This window comes from Battus philenor, unplaced genomic scaffold, assembly GCF_028537555.1.
Source record: "Battus philenor isolate CCGP_79_NKW_IND1 unplaced genomic scaffold, ilBatPhil1.0.hap1 SCAF_29, whole genome shotgun sequence".
Classification (NCBI taxonomy): domain Eukaryota; kingdom Metazoa; phylum Arthropoda; class Insecta; order Lepidoptera; family Papilionidae; genus Battus; species Battus philenor.
In genome coordinates this window covers 4,668,837-4,691,883 of record NW_027181692.1, presented here as the reverse complement: position 1 = coordinate 4,691,883, position 23,047 = coordinate 4,668,837, and the positions used below count along the sequence as shown (strand labels likewise).

The 23,047-nt window shown below is 35.8% G+C and overlaps 1 protein-coding gene across 1 annotated transcript in view; it reads right to left on the bottom strand.

Moving 5' to 3' along the window:
• LOC137926119 (cilia- and flagella-associated protein 91-like) overlaps positions 1-22,704 on the bottom strand; it is a 28,138-nt gene extending 5,434 nt beyond the window's left edge. Inside the window, exons 1-19 of the mRNA XM_068769647.1 lie at positions 22,629-22,704; positions 21,842-21,918; positions 20,962-21,025; positions 20,313-20,445; positions 18,836-18,955; positions 17,667-17,767; positions 16,660-16,726; positions 15,523-15,643; positions 14,194-14,362; positions 12,182-12,379; positions 11,610-11,783; positions 10,727-10,911; positions 9,704-9,850; positions 8,559-8,688; positions 8,077-8,168; positions 7,057-7,205; positions 3,746-3,915; positions 2,148-2,267; positions 431-520 (exon numbers count right to left, since the gene is read on the bottom strand). Coding sequence (XP_068625748.1) covers positions 431-520; positions 2,148-2,267; positions 3,746-3,915; positions 7,057-7,205; positions 8,077-8,168; positions 8,559-8,688; positions 9,704-9,850; positions 10,727-10,911; positions 11,610-11,783; positions 12,182-12,379; positions 14,194-14,362; positions 15,523-15,643; positions 16,660-16,726; positions 17,667-17,767; positions 18,836-18,955; positions 20,313-20,445; positions 20,962-21,025; positions 21,842-21,918; positions 22,629-22,704 — 2,383 coding nt within the window. The remainder of the gene's footprint in view (positions 1-430; positions 521-2,147; positions 2,268-3,745; positions 3,916-7,056; positions 7,206-8,076; positions 8,169-8,558; positions 8,689-9,703; positions 9,851-10,726; positions 10,912-11,609; positions 11,784-12,181; positions 12,380-14,193; positions 14,363-15,522; positions 15,644-16,659; positions 16,727-17,666; positions 17,768-18,835; positions 18,956-20,312; positions 20,446-20,961; positions 21,026-21,841; positions 21,919-22,628) is intronic.
• Between the last annotated feature and the right edge of the window lie 343 nt (positions 22,705-23,047).

Genomic DNA, 23,047 nt, shown 5'->3' with positions numbered 1-23,047 from the left:
AGACAGATAGCTATTGCATGTTTTTATTAAAAATGTAATCTACGGATTTCGGAACGACAACAGCACGCGCGCGGACGATTAGCTTTTTTGTGCTTTGTGACAAAGACATAAAATAGGAATATTTCATACGTTTTATTCCGTCTTACTCAATTCTAAGCATGAGTTAAAAAGGCTGAAGATATAAAAGATTTATTTTTAGTGTTAGCTGTCTTATTCTCTCTGTTTGCCATACTAAGCTAAATAAGTTAAAGATAAAAAAGAGTGATATATATCCCGAGATCGAAAACATATAAATCATTCTTTTCTTGCCAGGGATACATTTTGCCCATCTGTACAAGGAAGTCGTTGTAATTTAATCACAATATATTGATTTTGAAGACTATGTTTTTCATTCAGATGACGTCAATAAGAAAACTTTGATTTTCCTTACCTTCGTGTATGATATCGTTTATTAAACATCTCAACTCGTTCTCCAGCGGTATTCGTTCGCTATAACTCTTAACAGCTGGACGTGGACGACCTGCAAATACGAAATTATATATAAGTATATTGTATGCAAGTACATTACAATTAGGGCATTTAATATCGGAATCCCGGACTATTTTTATCCGTTATTAAAAACCGGTATTTCGGTATTACATTATTTGATAAAAAATTAATTTATCCACAATATGAATCTAATTTAAAATATTATAAATCAATTACTAGAAAATTTTTGGAGATATACAAACAATTTGATTGTATTAAAATCTACATCAGGCACATTTATTACACATACCGAGCTGATGAGTCAAGTATGGCACCATCGAGAAGCGGCGGTGTCGGCAATATAAAGCGATTGTTTATGTTTTACTTCTACTGCTCAATAAAGAGGTCCGGTTTATACAAATATATAAAATATGTAACACAAAAATTATAAAATATAAACAAAAACAAAATGAACGTATTTACAAAATGTATGTATGATTTATTAATGACAATAGTGCCGACACGTGTAGAATCAGAAAGAGTTTTTTCGGCGGCTGGTTATATTTGTACAGAAATTCGATCCTCGCTTGATGATGAAACGATTGATTGTTTTTAAGAGCACACTTTAATAAACAAAACGCAAGTTATTGATATTATTTCATAAATACTTTCAATTATATTATATTTTTGCCTCTTTAATTACATAATGCCATACAAGGCGGAGATGTTATATGTAAAATGCAACATAGAATTTAATATATACTTTTTTATTTGCACGTTTTTTTGTATCTATCTACTTCTACTCTCTATGTAATAAAATAAATAATATCTACTTATTTCAGAACAATATTAATAGGATTTCATATATTATTTGTAAACAGGCGAATAAAACAACAGCGGTGAGTAAAAATATAACTAGTAATTTTTTACCAATAATACTGGTTTTAATACCGGTATCCCGATATTTCAAATTTTAAATATTAAATACTGATTTTAGTTCGGTATTGTAAGCTCTAATTACAATAGTTTAAAAGTTTCCTTCAGTTTTATGTTATTTAAACATGGACCTTATCACGAATTGTTAAGATCAAATTTTCAAGGAGTGATTATATAACTGAAATTGTTAAGATCAAATTTTAAAGGAGTGAATATATAACTGAAGCATTTTCCGTCAATTGTATTATGTACCATGTGAAATCGGTGTTTGTTTCATGCATTTGTTTCTGAAACCATTGATTTTCGTAAAAAGTAAATTTGTACCTCATTTACCCCGCGATGAAGAGCTTTGATAGCATATGAATGTGACACGCCAATAACTTCTGGCGGCACAAATATAACATTATTTATTGATCAAACAATATGTAATGTGTGAATGAATTACTTCAAGAAATGTAGAGATATTGTAATATTTAAAAACTAACTTCAAAAACATGTAGTTAATCTATGGAGCATATGTATATACACACACATTTATATATATACATATATATCGATCATCACGATTCAATCTGTAATATAAGTAGGAATTTTCTCAACTTTTTACGAACGGATTTTCTGAAATACCAAGCGCACAAGAGTTGAGGGAGCGTTCATTAAGTTTTTGAAGTGAGAGGAAGATACTTGGCAACTTTGAAAAAAAAAATCCAAAAGCTGCGATTGGATTGCACCCTTCTACTCACGTTTGGTATGTAGCCATCTAGGATCGTGTCTGTAGTCCGTTGCTTCTGGTTCCAGATCCAAGCGGCAGACAAGACAGCGGCAAAGGTCATCCAAAAGGGCACCACAACGCGTACATACTTCTGAATAAAGAATATAGGAAAGGAATATCAATATTAAGTTACAAAATAAAGCCTAGAAGTGTAAAAATATTTACCCTTACAGTATTAAAACAACTTATTTAATCCTCACTCGTTTTCTTTTTATTAACAATAATAATAATGAAGCCCTTTATTTCGAAATTAGTATTTACAAAATAATCTATCGCTACACATTTTAAAACTAAATTTATTTTTGAAGTATGTCTCTAATTTCAGTGTGCTTGTTGGCATAGGCCTCCTCCAAAAACTTCCATTGACTTCTGTCGTTTGCAACCCTTCTCTATTTTACACCCACAGTCAGTTTTAAATCATCGTCCCATCTTATTTTTTGTCTTCCTCGATTTCTATTTCCGTCTCTCGGGTACCATTCTGTTATGGCCTTGCTCCATTTCTCATTCTTGTCACGAATCATGTGACCGGTCCATCGCCACTTTTGCTTCTTTTTATTAATTCTAATTTGTTTTGCTAGGGTGTTTTGTTTACAATGTGCTTTTTACTGAGCGCAAACAGCTGGGAGAGAGATTGCTGGTATTCGATGCGGATGTATCTTCTCCTAGCTACGAGTCACGACAGCTTTTTATTATTATATACAATTTTTATTATTGGTAAATACAGCTAACATTTATCGGTATAAACAACATAATTTAACACATTTATTTCTACATTGTTTTGTTGATGCCACTGCTCAAGCGCTACAAAAATGTCGTGTTAAATGTTAAATGCCTTGAGGTTTAAGATAATATGTCGGGCTAACTCATCAAAAGATTTTGCAGTAGATTTTTTCTTAGGGAGGTCCCGTAAGGTGAACGGTAGTATATCAAGGTTTTCGCCTTCGTTTTTTTGTCTTTTGGATTCGAATCGGGAACAGTGTCTAAGTAATTGTTGAAAAGTCTACTGTAGAGCCTTTGGCAAGAATCGTTTTTGATTATTTTAAAACGATGCAAGTATTGCTAGCAGTACCCGTGCCCGCTTAGTAGTTGTGTGAGATAAAAAGATGTCTTGATGAGTTTGCACAGTTCATTTATCTCGGAAAGTTTCGGAAGTAGTCCTATGATCGACCCTAAGCCAAGTTCTCTTATCAAGATTCCTCACTACTGAGTGTTTGTTGAGCACTAGGTTACGCCTTTGGTCTTCGGCGATAAACATGCTTTGCTACTCTGGTATCGAGAATGATCTGATCGGACCAAACCAAGGGGCTGCTACCTCGCGGAAGTCGTCCCGTAGTCCATTCGTCGTCAAAATTTATCTGAACTGTCACGGCTTTTCCTCTGTACGTGCTTGTAACATTCAAAAATCCGTTTTAAGCATATAATGAAAAGGCGATTGGACATTGTCAGATACGACAGTAATTTTTATTGGTTTTAAAACATAAGCCTCTGGTTTAATTAATAATTAAAAAAATTATACAAATTACCTAATGACGAGTACATATGTTTACCTTACGTAGGCAAAAACCATACCTTCTTTGATGTCGGCTTCGTCGAACATCTGGAAGATAGCTTGTCTCGCGGTCTCAAGCTTGGAGTCCTGTTGGGTCGCGATGTGATGCCTGGACGCTGCTTTGTGCGCTTCCGGAAGAAGGAACTGCTGCACCAGCTCCGCCACAAGCTCGTTCTGTTCCGCTGTGGACCTGCAACAAAGTATTTTATTATTACATTTGCCTATGTAGTATGGATGTGTATATACTATAATTGTTTTATTCATATGTAAATTAAAGTTTTTGTCTTCATTTTGTATAACTGGCTTTGTTGTTCCACCCAAAGACGGTTTTTCAATTAATTTTAGGTTTAAGTTTGTTTCTTCTAAACAAGCACATATTGTTTTTGTCATTCCCTTATCAACTATCAACTTGCAACTAATCATGGATAACATATCTGTTAATATATTGCAAAATTTACTGGTTTGGTTGGCGCCGTCCGCTTCTACTACCTTGAGCGCGTATCATTTTTATTGGGGGGAGGGGGAACTCGTCAAAGCTTAAAATTTCACGCGTTATATTGATGTGCGTTAGTTGGCGTGTGTTATTTCCGTCCTTTCGATAATAAATAGCAACAGGCAACTTATTTTTATGGGTTGCTATTCTAAAATCTCAGGCGCTTTGGTAACATGTGCGGTTAATTATTAAATTTTGGGGTTCCTTATCATTATGGGGTGTACTAGTCAGTGGCGTACCTAGGGGGGGGGGGCGGTGGGTGCGGTCCGCACCGGGGGCACTTACCTTGGGGCGGCATTTTTTATATTTACTTATAGTTGTAAAAAGCAACTTATTCATTTTATATTTTTTCTTTCTTGAATAATAAATGATTATTATGATTATTAGAAGAAAAAAATAGTAAAACGAGATCAGATGCTGGAATATTACTTAATTCTATGTAATCTTTTTCTTTTCTATGTTACCTTCATTTATGGGAACCCGTCCTTTTGGAAATTAAGGACGCTCAAAAATACCTGCAAGTAAAAGGGTTAAATTTCCACCAATGCCATATAAAACTAAATTCTTTGCAAACACATTTCATGGAACAAAGAGATACGCTAGTACAAAACGCTGTTATAGCAGCCAAAATAATTGGTGAAGAGTTGGAGATATCGACTAAGCGTCGAGTTAGAAGGAGAAAAAATATGAGTGTGGAAAATTCGACGTGGAGACGTGGGGCTATCCTTAGAAGAAGAAGTACGAAGAGAAATGTTTTCATCTATGGACAGAATTATAAAGGCAATAAAAGAACGCTTCGATCAGTTGCATGGCCTTGTAAGAAAATATTCGTGTATAATACCGTGTAACCTACTAAATGAAGAATTTGAATGTCAAATAAATGACTTGATTGACATTGATAAAGAACAGTTCCATATTAAAAGAAAAAGGATCCAGGTTTTTATGGCTGTACCTACACTAAAAAAAGAGGCAAAACATTAGAAAAACGGGGAGAAGGACCCTCTTGATCTGCTAAAATTTATTTAGCAGTATAGGTTGGAAAATTCTGTTCCCAACATTGTAATTTTGTTAAGAATTTTTTTTACAATTTCAATCAGTGTCGCTAGTTGCGAAAGAAGCTTCTCAAAATTGAAGTTGATAAAAAATTATCTTCGTTCTACAACGAGTCAATTAAGACTACAAAATCTTGCAATATTGTCAATAGAACAAGAAATTACAAATAATATAAATTTTGAGAGCATTATACACAATTTTTCTAGTATGAAAGCTAGAAGTGTAGATATTATATAAATATATTTACGAGTGCATACAAATATGTCTAAAAAATTTACTCTGTGTATTAATTAATATTAATTAAATAACTTAATAATTTATTTATGTGTAATTAACACAATTTATTAATTTATAAAAACCACTATTTGATTGACTTATAATATAAAGGGCGGCAAACTGGAGTTCGCCCCGGGCGGCAAAAGTTCTAGGTACGCCACTGGTACTAGTTTACTTTTTTAAAAACAAAATTTTATGTACGGTATTTCCCATGCCTGTTCCTTTTTATTTATTTTAGATATAATTGGCTAAGTCCCTTTTGTTTTATATTTACGCGTCAACTGAATTTTATAATTTAGGGGGTACTTAGTGTGTACAGTTACCGTTCTTGTCTTACGACTGAATTTATTATTCTAACTCTAAAACTAATATCACTATTCTTAATCTAGTGCAATAAGAATATTTTTAAAAGTATAATCTTAATGTCTACGCAAAAAATCTGCGTCAAAATTGCTTAATTTTTGGGCAAAAGGGCCTTAATTATTGAAACTTTTAAGTCATAACTATTTATAACTAGTCTTATTTACTATGAGGAGGTTCAATAGACACTCGCTTTCGTTTGCAGATGCTTAGCACCCAAAAATGTTTGAATTATTTTTATTTGCGTAAATATTTTTGGAATTTGAGCTTTGTGGTGGTTTAAGATTTGTACGATCTAATTTGTTTAGGTCTTAGAGGGTTTCCAAAAATATCTCCCTGAAAATTAATTCCGAGTTTTTCAACTTTTTCTATAGTTACCCACCACTTAAGAATTTGTAGGTTTATAACTAAGCATCTACCTTTATAATCTTTGATTCCGATGCGGCTTCGGGCTTCCGGCTGCTTCCTCTTCGTATCTAGCAGCACAGATCAGCTTCAGGTACTTCGTATCAGTGACCTCGTGATCCGTGCTAGATTTTTGGCTCCTACTCCTTGGTTGTGGGCCTCGAGGGAACCGAACAAGGCCCTGAATATGGACCATTTTACACTGTTTTGCACAGTTTTTTGTGTATTTCCCAATAAGAATCCATTTGGATTGTCTAACTGGATTTAGTTGTTTTTTGCTGCAGCTCCCTCCTGATTATTGTCCTTAAAAATCCAGGCTTCTTCTAAGCTCGTGGATCTAGTTCAGGTCCGTCTGGCCACAGTCGCCGTTACACAAGATTTCGCTTAAAATTTCGCAGCGTTTGCACTTTTCTGAATTTAGTGTTTTTTCACTATTTTCACCATTTTGCTCACCAAAAATCGAATATTACTACGATTTTTGTTTTTATTAGTTTGCTACGTTTCTTACATAAGCGCGCTTTATTTGGTATGCAGAACGAAAAATTACGAGCACTTCTTCTACACTTTCCGAATTTTTTCGCGAGAACGGCGGTTAAAAACGACACGGGCACGTCTGAACGAAACGAGAGCGCGCATAGGAATCCATAACATAATTTTAGAGCATATTCTTACATACCTAACAGAGATACGAAATAAAGTTCTGAACATACATTTCTTTGTAATCTGTCTAATAAAGTTACTTACATTGATCCATTGTCCCTCATGACCTTGTCGATCTTGTCGGCCTTTGTTTGTGCCATCCTCACCGCATCCTCCTCAGCTGCGAGCTCAACGCCCTCTTGGATTATCTCTCGGAGATACGCATCCACTGTCTCTTGTGTTACCCCCAAAACCTGAACACGACCTTTTTTAATTAGTATTCTAATGGTTGCTTCACATACATTTACATACATATAATATTAAAAAATAGTGACACATATGATCAGCAAAATAAATAAAAATAATTTCGTAGCTCTTAAAATTCGTCTTCAAACAGTTAACAAATCTTTGATCTGAGTGTACGTGTATGTAATAAAGTTCGACAACTTAAATCTCCTTTCTCATAGTTTTAAATTAAAAATAAAGAGTACTTTATAAAATAAATCTTATAATAGCAATCAAGTTTTTATATGATCAAAACACGTGGGACAGCTAGCTGACAAATCTATATGGTTGATATTATAATGTTTACATCAATTATTGTTAAGTTTCATTTAATAAGAGCAATTGTTGAGTTTCTGGTAGGCTCTTCTCAACAAATCAGCATTTTGAACTGGTGGTAGCTTACTACTTATAATGTTAAAATAATTGATGATTTAAAAGTGCGTCTAAATGCCTATCTAAGATATTTTTAAAAAAAATTGCTTCGTTTCTCGAAGATATAACCTGTGAACTCGCTGGAGACCTTCCTACAGAGTTCACGAAGTTTACACGGTAGAAACAGCCTTGTATAAATATTACTTAAGATTGATTTGATCGCCCCTAAGCTAGATGAATATTTGGTTTAAGGAAAAATTATGTAATTGGAAGTAGGTAGGAGTAACTTTTAAGCTGACAAATGAGCTTTACATTTACCTAATTAAAGTTTTTACACTTATTTATAATTATTCTGTCTATCTTATAAAATACTTTTTTAGTTACTATATACGAATTATAAAAATAAATAAATACCGTAAATTCGCTTCACCAGAGGTGAGCTCTATGAAGGTTTTATGTAAGCCTCACCCGTTTGAACATTTCATCGTGTTCTCTTCTTCTGTGCTCTTCTTTCTGCCGTCTACCAGCTTCAGCAGCCTCTCGCATTGTCTTCTCCCGCACTGCAAGTCGCAATATTTTACACAAACGCAACGTTCATTGAACTACAGCTCATTACAAGTATTCATTCATTTATTCACATTTTAGTGAACACATGTGTAAATTATGTCAAGAATGCTAGAAAAGTACAGCAAAAAAAGAGAATCAGATTGAACTCGAAGGTGTACAAGGATGAAAAGTTATTGTCTTGTCAAGTATGATGAACACTGCAGATGGCATTAATTAGATTGAATGCGGTACTGTACATTAAATTACATCTCATTGGATTTGTCTTGTATAGAAAACTCAAATATAATCTTTTCAAAGGCTGGTGGAGCGACTGTCAAGTTGTCAATGAAGCTTAGAACAAGAGACCTTACAATTTTAATATGAAAAATCAAAAGAACTCATACGCGCAATAAGTATGAAGGCGTGATGCTTCCTCTCCTCCTTTAGTCTTCTCAGCTCTTTCTCCAAGAAGTCAAGAGCTGAAGAAACTGCTCCACCGCATAGCTCGTCTACCAGTGCTGTGATGGCATCCTCCTGCAAGTCAAATGTCTCTTCAGACATGAACAGAGTAGTTTAAGAAATCAGAAGCATCACTTTTGATTGTCTGTAGCTTGTAGCATGATGTGATCAACATATTAAACACTAAAAAATATCTATGACGTTATAGAGGGTGTAAAAGAAAGCGTGAGATTTACAAAATAGCATTAGTAAATAACAATGTTACGAAGCTTTTTCCATCTACAGTTACATTTTAAAGTTTACAACATGAGGATATTGCTCACACAAGATGGCGCGATATCCAATACGTATTAGGTAACTTTAGTAGTTAAAAACGAAATATTTAATGGAAAACACATTTCGCGTTCGGAAGACGTTCCGTGACGTCGCCGGAGCTCAGACCTCATGTCAATGGGTTTCTCTGGGATTACCCCACGAGTCGCGTTTACCCCAATAAACTGATGACGATTGCCTAGCCCAAAAACAATATTCGCGAATACATGTCTGCTATAACACAAACAATGTACCGTCGAATTTGCGGTCTAGAATCGAGGAGTGTATGCGTGTAAATGGCAAACACTTAAAAGATGAAAGTTTCATTTGTTTACTATATTATAAACTCATTGTACCCGCGACTTCGCCCGCGTGAAATAAAAATATGGGTTATTAAGTTACTTTACGTTAAAGATTTTTTTTTAAATAAAAATTGCTTACGTTACTCTTTATACTTTTATACTCAGCCATTACAGACATTACGAATCAACAAAGAGACAGACCAAAATTAAAAAAATATAATTTTGGTATATATACGGTGCATATTTATTCATATGCATATAGTAACAAGCGTTTTTTTTTTAATACTATAAATAGACACTCCTATTTTATTTATTTGTATAGATATATATTTTCTACCCAAAACTTTGTAGTTTTTTAAACTAATGTAATTCTTTAATCCGCTTGAGTAAATAGTCAAACGTGTAGTATTCTTGCAAAATAGGTATAATTAACCAAAAAATGTAGATTTCTTCAACGCTGATGAAATGTTACCTACCTTCTGTTCAGCTTCTGTGCGAAGAGTGACGTGTTCCCTAGCCCTCGTCTCCTCTTTTGCTATTCGCGCCTTGTCTTCCTTCTGGAGTCCATGCGTAGTTTTCAGCTCCTCAGTTAACTCGGCTGCTCGTGTCCTGCCTTCGAACATCTGCAAGACAAGTTTTAATTTATAGCTGCTCCGACTTTCCATTATTATTATTAAGTAAATAGTAAAAATAATGCTGGGGGATCGATTCAGAAATGAGGAAGAACCAAAGTCACCGGCAAAGCTCGAGGAATTACTCGTTTGAAGTCACAGTGGAGGGGAGGTGGGGGGGAATTTCAAAACCGGACAACGTGGCGATCTTTGTGAGCGGTCTAAGCCTTGCAGTGGGCACCTATCGGTTGATGGACTGATGATAATGAATATCTAACAGATTCAGGCATCACCTTGCGGAAGTGCATCCTAACTAATAAAGGGACTAATATATAACTCTTTCCGCTATGTAGCAGTAGTCGTGCAATGAAATGCACCGCCCGCCAGCCCGCTGATAAATGCGAAACACAACTACCACCATTAATTTACTCTACACCTGTTTTACCCCTCAACGGGGCATCCTCAGGAGATGTTACACCGACCATTGCCAAACACCGAGTCTTGGGTAGTAGTGTTTCGCATTGTTTGCCGCACGCTCATTTATCAGCGGGCTGGCGGGCGGTGCACTTCATTACACGACTACTGCTACATAGCGGAAGTAGCTATATATTAATCACTTTCTTAGTGATGATAATGAAATTGTTTACACATTTATTATATTACTATAAACAATGATCACTTAAACAATAATTTATGTCCTATTTCGTACACTGAAATGCGATTATATTTACGTGTGGACTTTGTTAAAGTCATCGGAAGATGCTGTTGCACGCCGCATCTAATCGTCCTTATTGGAAACCTGTGAGCGAGCCCATATCCAACAGTGGATGACCTGTGTCTGAAATACTGATGATGGTGATGAGATAACCTAGTTTAAAAAAATTGTACCAAATTCTGAACCGCACGGCCCCTAATAATCTTCTGTAGCAGCAACGCTTGCTGGTGATCTTCCTCCTCCTCATCATCGACGGCCTCGACTTCAGGAGTTGGCGGTCGCTGGATACCAGTCTGGCGACGAGGTTTCAGTATTCGAAGAGGGCCGGCAGTCATCATAGAGGCGCCGATACGAGCCTCTGTAAAAGATTGAACCTTAAAGAATATTGAAGGTTTGATCGACTTATATCATCATCATGTCAGTGATAGACACTGTAAGGCCTTGGTCACTTCCAAATATCACCACAGTCTTGACATTCATTGGTACTGGAAGGCTATTGCTATTTGATGTTTTAGATGTTGTGCTGCTAGCTGGTCTAGGCTTTGTACAGTTTCATAGAAATTGAGTTCGTGGAAACAGAGGTCCACGGACTAGAAATTTTACGCTGGGGATAGTACCTCAGTTACGACGAAGACGTCTACACGCGGAGAACTATAACTGTGTAGGTGTATAGTGTAGTGAGTGGGGTGTTGAGTGGGTGATACTGGAAGGCGTATCAATGCCGCTCTTATAGACTCCTGACAGACCTTTTGGTCCCAGGGGCTGTTGGTTGCACGTGCGATTTGCCTCACTCACTGTTACTTCAGACAAGTAATTCTTCGAGCTAAGTCGGCAACCTTGAATTTTACTATAATCGATAATTACGTAGTGCCGTTATCTGTTTTTTCAAACTTTGTCAAAGTTTTTCTAATAGAATAAAATATTAAAACAATACACTAACGGCAAGGAAAGTACTAAATGAGGAACAAGGATTGAAAACAAGGAACAGCATCTTCCACTTGCACTTCAATGAATTGGTCATGACGTATCTAAATTAAATATAAACGTGAAACTAACTTTTCAGATCGTCGTGAAGATTCTTCAGGAACTGTTCACTCCATTTTGTCTCCCTTTCGCAGAGCTGCGTGGTGTCACGCGGTAAGTGATGACCAGAACATGAGTGCTTCAAGTCCTGTCCACATTTCTCCAGCCAAACGGGTGGTTCTGCTGCTTTTATGTGATCTTCTAGAACTGTAAAGATTATCACTTTAAAATAAGGATATATATGAACATTACACTCTTCTCTGTTTACGATACCAGTACAGTAGCCGGCTTATAGTTTGGCATGAAGGAAATATCTTTCCTCGGTAATATTATTCATTTGTAAATACACTTATCTACTATCTATATATACAAGTAGATGTATAAATAATGTATTTATATTTAATTGTACATTATATTAATATACAGACATTAAATTAATAAACTAAGTGATTACTCCTTTATAGCTTTTAAAATTTGTTTTTTCCCTTAGACTACAAAAAAATTTTAATTGTAAGATGTCGAGGAGTGCACAATAAATATAATAACTGTTACCAGAAAAGTTTACAAGAACATAGTTTTATGAAAACCGTTATATCTGAACTTGCCTAAAAACGAAGGATCGTAAGTAATCTCCGCGTGTCTTCTGCGCGCCTGGTATCCATTTCTAGACAGCGGAGCGTGAAGGACTGACGTGGGATCGAATGCGGCCACAGTTGGAGAGCCCCCCCCACGTGAGGCTCTCATTTCTTGCACCAAACCGCTTTGACCTCCTCTGTTGTGGTTTGCCGTCAGCTTTCTAAGTTCTGCAGGACAAAAATATTTTATCGTTAAATTACGGCTTATTTATGGTACACGTATAAATGTTGTATACAGGATGATTGTCAACAAAACAAAGCGTTAAAGCTTTCAACGTCTATTTGCAATCATCTTATATAAAGTGATCAATCTGAAATATATAACATAAATTAATTTATTCTATGGGAGTGCAACAGACCAATATTTCTGGCAATACAAAATCAGCAGGGGCATATAGTATACATTGATTTTAATTTCTTAATTTTACTAACACCAAAGTATACAATTTTGAATATAGTTAATTGAATACAAAATATATTGATCGTGTTTTGTTATATTATTATTTATAGAGTCATATAATATTGTTTTCTCTTTTATTCGTTTATCAATTCAGAGATATAACACTAAATATACCATTACGGGTCAAATGACCCATTTTGATATTTTGCATTGAAAATTTAAACAATATGATGAGTTATGGATCAAAAATTTTTGTATTTTGCGTTTGTAAAAGAAATGATCAACGTACCATTTTGTCTAATTATATAAAAAAAAATTTTGTATTTCCTTCCTAACTACCATATTCCATACGTTCTAGTAGGACCCAATAAGTGTTGGTATAATTAGTGATAACATAGCATAATTATGATCAGGACCTGTGTATTATTACAAAGTTCTAATAATACACTGGGATATACAAAACGAATATACGTTTTGTTTTTCTTTTGGCGTGTTTATATAATTTATAATAAATTTTAATCTGCAGCAATTAGAATTAAGCAAATATCTATTCTTACTATATTATTGTTAAGCTGTTTATTATTTTTAAAACCACTGATTTTGGATAGGGCGTTCCGTACGTTATTTGAAAGTAAAAGCTATAAATATTCACCCCTTTAAAGCATTTATACCTATTATTTTATTATTACCTATTTATCACTCTGTATATGTAATTTACACATAGGTCCTGATTAGTCATAATATATCTAAAAGTCGATACGAGATTTCCAAGCGAGCCAATGCTTGGAAATTGGCCTTTGTGATCAATTTTATAACATCTATAACACAAAAATATAATAGAGCAATTTTCACAATCTACAATAGCTTAAAATCCTTTACACTATAATAAGATTTCCATACATATTTTAAGGAAGTTCCTAAAGCAGGGGTGAACAACCTTTTTATTCAGCGGGTCAATTTATCACTCTGTATATATAATTTCCACAAATGTACTGACTAATCATGACATAGGTTAGGATAATCATTATCTAGGGGGGAGATCATTAAGTTTCAGAATCGAGGAAGAGTGGGGGCTGCTAGTATGTTTATATAGAAATTTGTTGGTCTTTACCATTGCTCACAATCAGTGAAGGGATATCATGTAAATGCCAACAATAATTTCAAAGATTGTTCATTAAACAGTTCTTAATCAGCGTTTATACCTTAACCCGAATTTTTATGCTGGAATACATCTTTGGTCTTGTTCACCCAGTCTCGAAAATGCCATTTGTCGACCTTTTGTAGGGCCGGCTAGCTTCTATTTCCCCTTTTACACCTTTAATTTTTACATACCTTATCTTTTTGGATCGATTCAATAAATACTGATGATTCTTCACCATCATATCAGCCTATAGATGCCTTCTAGAAAGCATAAGCTTCCCCCACAATGTCTGATCTTACGCTGCCCACATATAGCGACGGTCGTCTGTCAAATAAGTGGTGGATCTAACCACACTATGTCCAATGGCTCGAAATCTCGGGCGCCCCACGGCCCAACAGCTGTCAGCACTAATGATTAAAACGTACACAATCCTTGATTTACCTCGGTCTCTTGTCCGACGTATGTGATCAATCTTTTTCTCCATCTCTTGCTTTTTATTCGCCCAGAGCTTCGCTAGCTTGGTACTGACGCGGCCAGTTCTCTTCTTTCTGTTGTCCGCCTGCATCCTATGCAGCAGCACCAGCCGGATATCTTGGAGCTCGTCTATTTCCTGATCACGACAACTTTACCATTTATCTCTACACTTTTTTTTTTTTGCTTTATTACAGATCTATTTATTTATATTATTATCAAAAGAGAATCATTTATAGTGACCACTCTCGTGCATTATAAGAATAATTCCAGTAAGTTGTCCTGCATTGGTATCTTTCAACTTAAATTTACGAGGTATCCAAGCGAGCCAAGCTCAGATACTTTTTTGTGATCACTTTTATAACATCTTTAGTATAGTTATTGAGCAATTTTCATACTATTCTAAGCTAAAATACTCTTCACATTATAATAAGATATCTTTACGAGTTTTTAATGAAGTTGCTAAAGCAGAGGTGAACAAATATTGATCTGTCGCAAGTATATCCTGGCTCTGCGATGACACGAGGAGTAAATCTCGCGTATTTATGACGGGAGGGGGACTGCAGCTTTAGTCTAAGGAATTTAGGCACTAGGTCACCGCCGTTGAAACTGCGGTAGTACGCGAAAGCGGTCGCGTGGTTTTAACAAAAGGCGTTGAATAAGACCGTGGGGTTTTAGCCAGAAGGAGTCCGGCATAATCCTTTCGTTGCCTCCGCAGCGGAAGGGTACCCCATGCAGGATTTCCCCGTGAAAAAAGGGGTGAATAACCTTTTTACTCAACAACTTATTTAAATTTTAAAATTGTTTGGCGGGCCGCACATAAAGTAACACTTATTAATAAGCTAAAAAACTATACCTATAGTAAACATTACAATATTTTTTTTTAAATTAAAGGCAAAAATTGCGCAAACTCGTCGCGTTCGTAAGGTATGTTTGAACGAGTCTCTGTGCGAGTAACTCGATACAAACTGTTTCGGTTTAGTATACACTAACATTTTATTTTAATTGATTTTATTATAATTTATTGATGGGAGAAAGCCGTTAGAATAAATTTAGTTTTCGAAATGCGTGGAGTTGTCCCTATGCCGGAATCTCTTTCTTAAAGCAATTACAAGATAATTAAAAGAAGCCAGTTGCCTACAAAAGAGTTATTAATTTTATGGCGCCCTGATTAAGGTTTTTGGTTGTTTAGATTTTTTTTATGGCCCTTGCTATTGGGGGCCCCTCGTACCTCTCAGAGTCTATGTTGGTATGATACTCGTATGTTGGTTGATATGGTTGTCTAGATTACATTCTCACCGCTTCTCTAAATATCCAATCCTTCGTCTCCACGTCTTTTATAATCTCGTCTCGCTTCTTCATCCAACAGGGGAATTGTCCTTTGTCCACCAGTTCCATCCACGTACGAGCGTGTCGCATCCTGGAAAATTATTTTGTAGTTTTAAATATAAAAATGAAGTTGTCAGGTGGTGATGACTTGTATGTAAGAAATTAGCAATCTTTCTTGAAAGGCATATAAACAAAAAGGTTCTTATAATAATATTCCTCAAAAAAACAACAGCATAAGTATATTACTCTCCACTTTGAATTAAAAAGAAAGTGCTTGTAGCAACTATATTGTTATGTTTCCATATCACAGACCGTGAAATAAAAATTTAGTTCGTCTTATTATTTCTGTAGCTTTCACACTAGATCAGTGATTCCCAAAGTGGTCTATATCGACCCCTAGGGGTCTATGATACCCTGCAGGGGGTCTACATAAGCGAAAAAAAACTTGGGGTTCCATGAAATGAAAATGGGGGTCCACGATAGTGGATCTCAACACTTACACTGATAGTACCTATTTACATCATACTTTCTTATAATATCAAAACATTTACGTTATTTATAAAAGTACCTATGAAGTAAAAAAAAATATTATATATGTTTATAAAATTGTGTAAGTTGTAGGATGTTGGTATTCGCTTTGTGGTTTCTTACGTATATTTTACATAACAGATACAAAATTTTATTTTGAGTAGTTTTAATTTAAATTCAATTAATAAATGTATAAATTAACATGTGTTTTTACTTTAAGTTTTTAACACTAAACTTCACTACAGTTAGAAATTTACAGGAAATCAATATCAGGTAAGTAGGGGGTCTACCCAACACGGAAAAACATGCCAAGGGGTCTACGACACAAAAAAGTTTGGGGAACTCTGCACTAGATGCTGGCCAGCGAGTCCCGATCGAGTCACATTAAAAGACGGACATAGAGTAACGACTTTGCTTAAACGATGCATTTCGTAAAAGCGTTCTGTATGGAAAAATCATACGGTTTATTTAATAACAGTATTTCAATTAATTTAGGATAGGGATACTCTCTCATCTCCTAATGTTTTTAGCATCCATACGTTGTAGATGTAACACATGTAAAGAATGGATTCAACTTACTTGTTAATGATTTCAGTGGTATGGAAGTCCGCTGGAAGGTCGCCTTGTCGATAAGGTTTTCCTGGCCCTAAACATTACAAACGAACATTTAATTAAAAACATAGTGCAGTTGCTTATTTGATACGAAATTTTCAATTTTCTTTTCTATACATATATATTGTTATAATGTAAGTAATTGTATACGATTTATTCGTACGATTTTTTTATTCAAAATTTTGAGCACCAGCTTCCTCACATTTCGTCCTTCTTTTGGTTCTACATGAATACCACCAGAGAACTGATTGTCTTTTACAGCAAACAAGTTGTCGAGATATTTTGCAACTTCTTCGATATTGCTAAAATTCAGCTCTGCGAGTGTGTGCCCCATTGAAGCGAAGGGATAATACTGAGATGGTTATACACGATATAACTTATTTTATTTTTATTCCGAGGTTCTCCAAAAAAAGTTTCACAAAATATAAATAAAATTAACATTGGTAATAAAGTAAAGCTTGCATTACATAAAAAAACAGGTAGTAGATAGGTAAAGCATATGAAATAATATAATAAAAAAATATTTAAACAAAAATTAAATTCTGCATTTGTATCCCGATAATTTTTACGAAAAGGTGTTCAAATTGAAAAGAAAATTGAATGAAATTTGAATCATTTAAAAAATTTCTACTTTGCTTGGCCGATATGAAAATTTTAAAGGCTTTTGCATTTCCATATGTCATAGGTGACTTTACGCAAATATGTAGCTACTCTAAGACTACTGCCGCTTGAACTCTCTGGATCTTAACTTGTCAAAGTGCTTTTAGGTGAATTACGGAAACGTTTAGTTGACTTCATATACTCTATATCAGCGTTTCCCAAGAAGGGGCCTACGTTTCTCTAGGGGACAATGTGGTTGTTAAGAGGGACAATTCGAAAGTGGACTCTACATGGACAAATCTATTGTAGACTAAGAAATGTCGTCAACTTTCCTGATGCTATCTAAACCGCAGTACCAAAACGCAGCAACTTACCCCATTCCAGCTTATCTAAGAATAGAACCTCGGGTGTCTTCTCGCATCCGTCGGCCACCACCGCATCAGACTGCCACGGGACAGTTTGAGCCGATGACTCCCTGTGTATATATATTTTAATTTACATTTTTTAATTAACATACTAAATCTCACAACGAGCACAACCCTGTCATTTGATCTCTGGGTCATTTCGATCCTTTATAAGACCTATCGTAAACGACACCGTCTCATATCTAAAGTAACCATTGGAAACACTCATTGATCTGCTACCAAAGTGATACAAAAAAAAAACTCAAATAATAATGTAACTCAAAATGTGATAAAAATGAAAACGAAAAGAAATAAAGATAAAATGTAACATGTAATGAGGGAGGAATGAAAGGTCACAGAGTAAAAGGGAAAGATAGCAGAAATGTGGCATGAAAGAGTAGATTGAAAGCATATGTGAAGGACGAAAGGAGAGAATGGAAATAATAAATAACTATGTGAAAAAATAAATTGCCCGTAAAGTCCCTGTCCCAATAAAGATAGAGGTACGAGAGGCCCCCAATAGCGGGGGCCATAAAACAAAAAAAAACACTCATTGATCAAAGACCTTCGTCAGATGTTGTGATATTTTGGACGAGAAGATGTTTCATAGCTTCCGGAACGCTGCGCATTCGAGTTGGATTCGGTTAGTCATTTCAGGTGTAAAAAATACCATGTTATTTGGTCAATACAGCATTCTTTACGGAATAGCAATGCGGTTTACTTAACTAAAAAGTATTTCATTTCAGTTAACACGTTCACTGCGGGCCCAATTTTGAAGAACTTTCAGCTGGTGCGGCTGAGGTCGAATCAGCCTCAAGCTGAACTTCCTAGTAGTGCGGTTGAGGCCTTTTCTGCCTCATGTTCATCAATCTTTTTTACAATATTGAGTCAATGCTTCGCAGACATAAAGAAAGCTATATTTGTCTTTGTCATACCTCATACGGTTCAGTGTAAACAGCCGCCGCACTAGAGAGAAAACACGAGTTTTACGCGCCGCACCAGTGCAAAGTCTACCATGAGGCTGAATCGGCCTCAAGCCGCAGTGAACGTGTTAAGATAGTCCCACCAATCTATCCCTACTACATTACATTTTCCTAAATTATTATTACCAGAGATGTTAAATATATTTGCCTTCTTACCTGAATACACTCTGGGTGGCGCGATTATGATGGCGCGGCTCATATGCCGTTGGGCAGACTACATCCACTGGTTTAAAATTAGGAGAAGTTTTCTTCAGCGGCAGAACAACTTTTTTGGGCCTGTAACCAGTTTTCACAAAATCATTACGTTGGTTTCAGATGTTTCATTGTGCAATTTTAAATAATACTTTGCATAGGTTCATACAGACAAGGACAGCTGAGTTTGTTAAAATCAGTTATATTCGAAATGTATGATCGAATCCTATATCCACCAGTAGACTGCCGAATTGATGATGATGAAATATTAATTTGATTATAATACAATTTAATTTACAATTGATGCACAAAGAATAAAGAAGACACATTAAAGATATAGTTGCTGTTATACCAATAGCAAGGCATAACACACCATTTTTTCGCTTCAGATTGAGATCCCAGTAGCTACCGACTATTTTATATGCATATATTTCTTATGATAGCCTAGAAAGATATATGAAATAAAAAAGATGGAGATGTGGTGTAATTAATGTAGCGTACGAGTCAAATAATCTGTGTTACTGTAACAATATGTCATCTAGGAATGAGAACGAAGGAAAGAGATGAGTAAATCAAGATATAAAAGAAAAGAGAAGAAAGATATTGTTAAGGATAAAAGGGAAATACAATACATAAGAAATTGAGAAAGGTGCAAGGAGAATGATGAATAAAATTAAAATATTGCAAAAGAATTTTTACCCGATAAATATAACGTCTCTACACGAAACAAAGTCATAAAAAATAATATGTTGATAAACCCGTCTTTGTTCATTCTTTGTTTCCCGCTAAAGCATTTTGCTTTGTAACAAACTCCCCATATTAATTGGAATGTTAGTTAACCTTTAGTTATTTTAAAATAGATTCTAAACTAGTCAGTGGAAGAATCATACTGTGTGTGTACATGTGAACTAGTATATTTTTCAATCTCAAACTTTATACTACTGTCTATTCGTTACCTTTGCACCGCTTTAGGTTGTCAGAAAATACTTATAAGGCATAAGGTTCACCATTGCACAATTCGTAAGTGCATATAAATAAATAAATAATAAAATAAATAAAGTAATACCAAAAATAGTGCAATAAACAGTATAATATAATATGATAATTATAAAGAAAATATGTGTTAAATGTTTGAACAATAAATGTAATGTTGCAAAATAAAATGGTAAGGAAACCTAGAATGTGGTTGAGGATGGATGTATGACTAATAAATGAAAGAGAAAGACTGGGAAAATTGTGGAATGAAAGAAACAATACGACAGATAATATGATACATGATATGATGAGAATGATAATAATAAAAAATATGAATAAATGATTAGAAATAAAAAGTCCCTGTCCCACACGAGATAGAGGAACGAGAGGTCCCCAATAGCGGGGACCATAAAAAAGTGATTTTTTTTCTTACTTATACATATTTATTGAGTGATGAGTCACTCACATTGCACAAAATTTGAAGCAGTGTCGGCCCTCGGGATGGAGTGCTTCCATACTTCGCGCCTCCCGGATCCTCTCCTTGTACGCGTCGTAGGATCGGTCCACGTGGTCGGGAAGACGGCAGTTCATGTGGTACACTGACGGTAAATAACATAAATCGGATGTATACTTTTTCTTGCATTGTATCCCTTATTACTTTACTAAGTAATGAGTCATCATTAAACATCATTAAGCTAAATAAATTTTGAATAAGGCATTTTAAAAAGGGTTACTCGTAACAGACTTTTTTATTTCCAATTTTTTTTTTCGCATTCCTGTCCGTGTTTTTCTAAGTCCTTTAAGTATTTCTTAACTTAAATCTTAGGCTCTTAAATAACTGAATCGCTCTGAACCACGAACACTGGGCCCCACCCTTGATTGGCCCGCCAGTGCGGATGAGTTGAAGCCTGGTTTTTGCGTTTTGAGATGCCTAAAGTTTTGGCCCTAGTTTTCATATACAACCTTTTCCTGTTCGATAGCAGCTTTTACACATCCCAAGCAGTCCTCCTCCTCTCGCCTTTTACTCTCACTATCAAACAGAATACATCGCAAAATTCCCCTACTATATAAATTTACTTTCTTTATACAAATGCTGTAACGCAAAGATCTCTTACCGACTTCCACTCTCGGAAACTTGCCGAGGTCCGAAAACATGCGGCTGTAAACTGGTCGAAGGGTCTATAAAAAAAATGATTTATTAAATTTAAAATTATCAAAGGTGTATTTACAGTCATTATCATGGAATCACGTATATCGGTATACGTCCGTTACAAAGCATAGATGTCCCTCAAAGTCACGATGACCAGTCTAGCGTTGCCCGCATACATCAACTTCCCGCAATTTTGGCTATGTCTTCGGTCCACCTAGTGAGAAGCCACTTGGCACCTGTCACCTGTCATCTGTCATCTGTCATCTGTCACCTGTTATCTGTCACCTGTCACCTGTCAACTGTCACCTCCGCATATACGTGCTTGTGGCCACTCCAGAACCTTTCGTCTCCAACGGCCATCGGTTGCAGGAGGAATCTTCTTCTTCTTGAAGTGCCTCTCCAACTAGTGGAGGTTGGCTATCAGCTTCCTGCTCTCTTCCTTATTTTTGGCTCTGCGTAATAGCTCAGCAGCGCTGGCGATTCCGGTCCACTCTCTAATGTTACGAAGCCACGACTTCTTTCTGATACCAACCTTCCTTTTATCAGCGACCCTTCCCATCATGATAAGTTGAAGGCAGTTGAAGGAAAGCAGGAGGAATGTGTCAATTATCACTTCAGAAGAGCAATTCTACAACAGTGCCACTTCGTAACTTGCAATCACCTCGAAGCATGCGGTAGTTCTATACGATGGTAGAAATCAAATAATCCAGCTATTACATAAACCAAGATGTTGTTAAAAACGGAACATAATGCTTATGTTTCTACGTAATAGTACCATCGGAATGGCCTTGTGAGGTACCAACCGGTACTCAAAACAAAAAGTTTATCGATAGGCGTGTACTTACCACTTGAGCAGAGTTCATAGCGGCTTTGAACGCTGACCTAGCGTAGTCGCGCGCTCCAGACACGATGTAGGTCGTATCTGTAAAATAATTAAATAATTAGAATAAACAAACACTAAACTAAACTATTCTCATTTGAGAATATTCTAGAAAGTCTTTATATATACATACTAGTACATCTTCATCAGCATCATGGTCACGCTCGCTGGAAGACAAAGGTGCCCAAACACAGTCAATATGAACTTGCGCAGCCCCGAATTTCTTGAGACTTTACAAGACCTGGACTATGCATTCATCAAAATACACAATCCCGTGTGGTAGATTCCTGCCCACACTCTTTCACCAAAATGTGAAATGCACTCTGTTTTCTCTTGAACACGTTCACTGCGGGCCCAATTTTGAAGAACTTTCAGCTGGTGCGGCTGAGGTCGAATCAGCCTCAAGCTGAACTTCCTAGTAGTGCGGTTGAGGCCTTTTCTGCCTCATGTTTCAATCATTTTTTTTACAATATTGAGTCACTGCTTCGCAGACATAAAGAAAGCTTTATTTGTTTTTGTCATATCTCATACGGTTGAGTGTAAACAGCCGCAGCATTAGAGAGAAAACACGAGTTTTACGCGCCGCACCAGTGCAAAGTCTACCATGAGGCTGAATCGGCCTCAAGCCGCAGTGAACGTGTTAAAAACCATCGTTACACCATAAAATACGGTTAGTATTAAGTAGGTAATTTAAATCTTTTTAAACTCCGACATTATCTAAGACTTCAGTAGTAATATAGCAAAATTCTCACCGTATAAATAATCGTGTACGCGCATTTTCGTCACATTGCATTTCCTCGGCGCCTCGTAAATCGTATCGCCGCTCATTTTGCACACAAAACCTGATTTGTCGTTTAATATACAAAAATACGATTAATGTTTTATCTCTATGTCGAAGTGTAAACGTAATATCGAATAAACAATTGTTGCTTAGTTACGGTGAACATCCTTCACCGACGGGATGCCTGTAGGGTTGTCAGTAATAAATTGCCTGTGAGATACGACTGTCTATTGTACTGGTTTTATTATTTCTTTTGACGTACAATAAAAAGTATTAAATAAATAAAAAGCGTCTCTCTTATCATTCAAACCACTCTTTAATATTAAGTAGATTTATTACTTCTTTTTCTTACTTATTCACGGTAAGTTGTTGCTGTTAGCCCGGAGGCTT